This window comes from Canis aureus, chromosome 13 (genome assembly GCF_053574225.1).
Source record: "Canis aureus isolate CA01 chromosome 13, VMU_Caureus_v.1.0, whole genome shotgun sequence".
NCBI lineage: Eukaryota > Metazoa > Chordata > Mammalia > Carnivora > Canidae > Canis > Canis aureus.
Genome location: NC_135623.1, coordinates 17,578,304 through 17,584,303, shown reverse-complemented (window position 1 = coordinate 17,584,303; position 6,000 = coordinate 17,578,304). Strand labels below are relative to the sequence as shown.

The window sequence follows — 6,000 nt, the reverse complement described above, 5'->3', positions numbered from 1 at the left end:
TCCTGTAAGGGGCTAAGGACATAGAAGTTCACCTAACCAATGTTTGCTGAGCCACTGCTCTATGTAAGGAGTTTTGCCAGATTTGGAAGAAGTAGGGAATGAGGACCTAATGAGGTACTCACTCTACTTGCTAAGATTTTTTTGCTTTCCAGCTTTAATCCTTTGTGTCTCTCTTACTTCATATGTATAGCCTGGTCATAATGATAGATTAAATGAGATATATTCTGAGGACATGCTGAGTTAGAAGCACATCACAAAGAAATCTCTTGGCCCCTTTTAAAAAAAAGATTTTTATTTATTTATTCATGAGACACAGAGAGAGAGGCAGAGACGCAGGCAGAGGGAGAAGCAGACTCCATGCAGGGAGCCCAATGTGGGACTCGATCCTGGGACCCCAGGATCACATCCTGGGCCAAAGGCAGGCGCCAAACCGCTGAGCCACCCAGGGATCCCCTCTTGGCCACTTTTAGATGAGGAAAACATCTTTCTAGAAAAATGCTTAGTTATAACCATTGTCACCACTATGATGGCGTATGAGATTGTGCACGTCAGGTACCTACTGTAGTGTTCGGTATACAGTAGATTCTTGGTAAAAAAAAAAAAAGTTTTTATTTGTACTTTATAAGTCCTGTTATTTGTTTCATTATCTCCTCCCTTTCCTCCCCTTCCCTTTATCTTTCCTTCCTTCTCCTCCTCCTTCTTCCTCCTACAAACTTCCTTCCTTGCCTTTTACAATACATCTATTTCTTTATTTATAGTTACAGAATTATACACGAGTCCAGGGTTTTGTTTTAACTCTATACTGAATTATTTTCAAAACTATATTAATATGGATAAAAACTGTATCTTTTGGTATGGCTACTCCGTATTTATCTGCTCAATGGCCTCTGATTTGGAAAGATTAATATTTATACGAAGGTTTTTTGTTTCTTTACTTTAAATTTTTAGTGAAACTTATCTGAATTGAAATGGAAAGATTTCAAATCCCTTAATGCAGGGATCTTCAGAAATCTCTGTGTTTGCACATTGACCCTGTTGAGTTTTCTTAGGCTATGATGAAGAATATAACAGTGAAACGTCCAGACAGGGACTCCACCTAAATTAGATTTTTTTGATGAATGTGTATTTACCTTTTTAAGAATTTTGTAAGTAAAGCAGATTTCCTGTCCTTTAAATTTTTTTTCCCAGAAAAGACATCCTAATGCATTAAGGGTACAGTCAAAGGCACTTCTGAAAAAGTGTACATTGATCCTAGAAAGAACCTTCTACTTTCAGCTGCTATTGTAGTGTAAGGCGTAGGAGTATGGAAAGAAAACAGGAAGATCAAGTGTGAATCAACCTGGAGGTTGGTTTACCTGCACAGGTGGACTCTTGGCAATCTAAGTGGACTAGACATCCATTTCTCACATTTTCCTACACAGTAGCATCCTTGTAGCTCTTTCTCACAATCCATAGTAGATGAAACTACTTAGGAAAGAGAAAAACATCATATGGTCGGGTCATATATCTCTAAGAGAACATCGACAGTGAAATCCTGATCTTTCCCGTAGGCTCCGCGTCAGTCTGGTGCATCTTTCTCGCCTCTGTGATATGTTTGTATTTTTCTCATAAAATTTGATTTAATGTTTTTCATAGGAAAAAAAGACAAAACCAATACCACAATTCATCGAAGGAAAATTAGGTTTTAAATTTTATCAAAAGCCCTTAAATAGAATATACCATCATCAGGGCATGTTGATTGCATTTTCTCTAAAGAAGAAAGACCAGCAGTTTAGGTTGAGTTTTCAAGGAAAGAAGGAGAAGATAAAAAGAAATAGCATTACAGGAAAATGTCAGGTCATAGTCACTGATGATGCTATTTAAATCGTGTGTCATAATCATATTAGGACAGAGCACATGGAATTCCCGATTTCTGCATGACAGTGAAGAACGGCCAGCAATTATCAGTGTGTGTGTGGTGTGTGTGTGTGTGTGTGTGTGAGTGTCTGTTTGCTCTACCTTCCCACCCTATTTTACTAATTCCTTTAAGTGGCAGGAAGAGATAATCCAGACACCCAGAACAGGAGAAAAAGGTCTGCAGCTGTGCTGGGAGGTTACTGGTATGAAGAGAGAGGCTCAGTCAGACTTGGAGTTTTGTGCTATTGCACGTGAATGCTCTGGAACTGCCCTAATCGACTGAAAATGAGCCGGCTACGGTCATATGGAACAGGTCTGTTTAGCCACATCGCTGGGTAGCATGGCAGATGGTAGGCCGTCAATGGGTGGTATTGATTGGCTAGATTTGCCTTAGGGTAACAAGACTATGGTCCTTAAAACCCCGCTTCATCTTATTTTCCTTTGTGCAGCTACGTACAGTTGTGGTTTTCTCTTCTCACTCCCCAAGCCCCCAATATCTCTTTTTTCTTCCTTTTCAAATCAAAAGTCTTTCTTGGTAATCAAAATAGAGAGGTTACCTTGAGATAAACACTCTTTAAATTATCACCAAGGCAAGAAAAGTCGAGAATATTTTATTTACTGGGCTGATTACATTTTAATGTTTGAAGAAAGTGACATTTTTTAATTAGTGTTTAAGACATATGGTGAGTGTACAAATTAGCTTATTTCATACAACCAGAATTTGATGAGAGCAACTCCTCCTTCTCATTCCCCAGTTAAAAATTGTCACTTGAAACTTAATATATGCGAGGAGGTTAAATGGTATTAAGTGAAGCAGCCTTGACTCAAAGATGAAGGAGACAGTCACTGTTGTGTGTGGCTAAATATTGCCTGGATGGGCTGGAAAAATACTAGTATCGACATCTGTGTTTGCAAGAGGATGTGGAAGTTCCAGGGCTTTAATTTTGTCCAGCCAAGAAAACAAAGTCCCAGGTATCTGTGCGTGTTGGTTTCTCTTTTAGATACGAGGGGACGTAGAATAGTGGATGCACGCTCTGTAATAAAATCCTCCTTAAAATCAGGCCGTATAACAATGTAAGTGATGAGATTTATTTTTGTCCAGGTGGTCCTTTATCTGTGAACATCCACCCTCCATCACTTGGAGCTCTCAGCCTGGGACATTCTATTTATTCCTGGCAGAGGAGCAGATTAATTGGAATAGAATTGTACAAAGGAGACACCAAGTTAGCTATATACCCAAAATAACACAGGACAGAAACGTTCCACTTGGAGGCAGATCTTAGGGAAAAAGAACAGAACTGGGGAGAGATATATGATTACTTTGCTCTTGTGGTTGTTTATAGCTATTCATATAATTGGATTTTTGAAAGAGGTGCTTAAGATCTTGCTTTTGTTTTACTTTCAAGCTTTTGGGTTATTTCCTATCATGAAGGACCCTATCAGACAAACCTAATGCTTTACCCAGAAGCAAAGTTGCGCCCTCAAACTCTTGCCTCCATCTTGTATGTGCTTCGTCCATATGTTTACTTTTGAATTGGTTTTTTATCATGTGAATCAATATTCTCCTCCCTTTGCTGCAGGAGGATCATTTCCGTGGAGTTTCTGGTCGTCCCCCACCACCCGCTTGCTCTGTGTTGCTTGGGTTTTCCTTGCTCATCCCTCGCTGAATGAAACAAAGCATGTTTGTGTTTCCTTCTTCACAGCTCTTATTAGAATTGGTGCTGGTGTTTTGTTTTGCTTCCTCGCTAGAAGTCAGGAGATGGAATTTTATTTATTTATTTTGACAAGATACAGGGAGAGAGGAGACCCGGTGCCCGTTAGGAGGCTGGCATTTCTCGCATCACACTCCACATCTGGGGCGGGGGGGGGAGGGGGGGGGACAACAGCCCTCTAGGATGGTTCATCTGAGTCTGTGCCCTCTACCCACCTGGTGGCTGTGTCGTGAACTGTTACTTTAAAGAGTAGTTTAGACACCAGCCATGTTTGGGGCAGGCTGCTCCTTCCTGCAAAGAGAGCAGCGCACGTGAAGGAGCCCACGGTGGGGGAGATGCGGGGAGAACGCGGCTCACGGGCTCAGGTTTTAATGTGCAAACTCCGGGGAAATCCTATATTGACTGTTCCGGGGCGCGCAGCAGCACTGAAGAACCCTTTGCAGACGGAGTGCTTTGCAAAGGATTCTAACTGTTTCTCTTAAAACAAAATCTGTGGCAAGATGTTTGAAATCAGCAGGACGCTTAATGCTGCTTTGTTAAATAATGAGGTAATATTTTGTCACTTTTTTCTGGGCAGCATCTGTTTCCCCCCCCCCCCCTTCATTTTTATCCCCCTATGTTTATGAAGGATTCTCTTTTTTTTTCTTTTTTCTTCCCCCTCCCCCCTTTTTTTCTTCTCCTGGAAGTCAAGGAATACAGTTCACGCTTCCCTTTCTGTTCCTTCCTTTTGGTGCTTTTGGAGAATTTGGTTTGTCTTTTCCGTTTGCAGCTTCAGCCGGCTGCTGTTCGCTGGCCCATTGTGCCACGTAAGGCTTCTGCGCTGCGCGGAGTAGGGAGTTATTAACGCTGAATTGGCTTCTGGTACAGTCCATCTGGACCCTGTGTGGGAAAGCTGGCTGCCGGCGACTGATGCTGACATGTCTGCAACCTTTGGGATGTGTGCATGGTGGCAAGGGGCTGACTGATAGGAGAGTCCTCCTTTTAAGGGAAATTGTTATTAATGAGTCCAGAAACTGCTCATTTATGGTAAGAGGGATCCAGCGACGCTGGCGGCCCCACAGCTCCGGGGTGTCATTTTTAGGTCGCCTTAGCTGCCCGAGTGAGACAAGTTTATTTCTCTGGTGGTGGAGGATTGTGGCAGAAGGAAAAAAAAAATCCTGCATGACTGGGAGACTCGCCTGCCTGATTCTTGAGATAATATATTGAGAATCTGTTGCTTTACAAATGTCACACCACTGATGGAGCGGTCAGCCCCTCACTCTGAAAGATGAATGGTACTATTGGAAATGCAATAATAAGGTTGACTTTTCCCAACAATAGCATTCGGCCTTTGTCTTTAGAGAAAAGGCCTCTGAGGACATTTGTGCATTTGCTTGAGGATTCCCTTGAAAGACTTCAGAGTGGAGGGTTTTTGGAGAAGTGATCAATATACAAAGTGCATGGATTTTCCAGCCTCGCAAGCCAGCTGATTACTTGGGCCGTAGTGCACAGTCCTGCTTCAGCTGAGCGGCCACAGCATCTTCTGATACACCTGATGGTAATTAATAGCTCGCTGAGCGTGCTGGGGTTAGGCTGGATGCGGGAGAGTGGTTTTAAGAAATTCTGACTTTGGTAACCTCCAGAGAAAGGCAAAGGAAATATTTTGCTCTGGAGTGAGCTGTTTTCATCTGTGTGTTTTTCAGCCCTGCGTTCATGGGTTTCTCCTCACAGTACTCCGTGTGGGGGAGATGGCACTCAGGGCTGCTGTCATTGATTTAGGGCACCTGTCCCTGCCCTGCGTCTGTGTGTTGCGCTCTGTAGAACACTCAACCTAGGACTTCATCCCGGGAACATAGTTCAGCAGATCCAGTAGTACTATTGTGACTTGTACGACTCTTTGTGTATTTGCTAGAGAAATTATCTTAAAAGTTTACTTAATTCAGTCTGGTTCCACTTGAAGGGATTATAGTTTTGACATTTCTACTTTTCTGTTTCATGGATTTGTATTTCTAACAGCTCGATGCGTTAATATTCAACTCTAATTTTCCATATAGTGTACCCAACATGTATTATTTCATGGTGTATCTGTATTTTTCAAAGCGTGCATATCTAAGCGTGTATATTTATGGGTGTGTGCTTGTGAAATAGTAGCTGGGAGACAATAGTTCCAATTTTTTAAATGTAAAGGTTTTTTCCTTTTTGACTAATTTTTCATGGGCCCATCTATTCTCGGACTTGGGGTCCAGAGTGTAGCATGATTTTCAGTCTGTATTTCTATTCTTCCCAGGCCCATCTCGCTGCCAAGTCCAGCCAAAATTTAAATTATGTTGCATTATTTCTTTAGTAACATTTGTTACCTCTCTGTATTCACTGAAGAACAAATTGACTAAACTATGAATTAAATAGTGATAAA

The 6,000-nt window shown here is 41.8% G+C and overlaps 1 protein-coding gene across 4 annotated transcripts in view; it reads left to right on the top strand.

The window, feature by feature from the left end:
- The first annotated feature begins 4,000 nt into the window (after positions 1–4,000).
- Positions 4,001–6,000, top strand: part of ELAVL4 (ELAV like RNA binding protein 4) — a 90,156-nt gene continuing 88,156 nt past the window's right edge. The window contains exon 1 of one of the 4 annotated variants that reach the window (XM_077845001.1): positions 4,001–4,156. In XM_077845001.1, the coding sequence (XP_077701127.1) occupies positions 4,109–4,156 (48 nt within the window). In that variant the 5' untranslated portion in view covers positions 4,001–4,108. Of the gene's footprint in view, positions 4,157–5,125; positions 5,146–6,000 lie in introns of those variants that run through there. The other 3 variants (XM_077844994.1, XM_077844997.1, XM_077844998.1) reach the window with 3 other exon arrangements.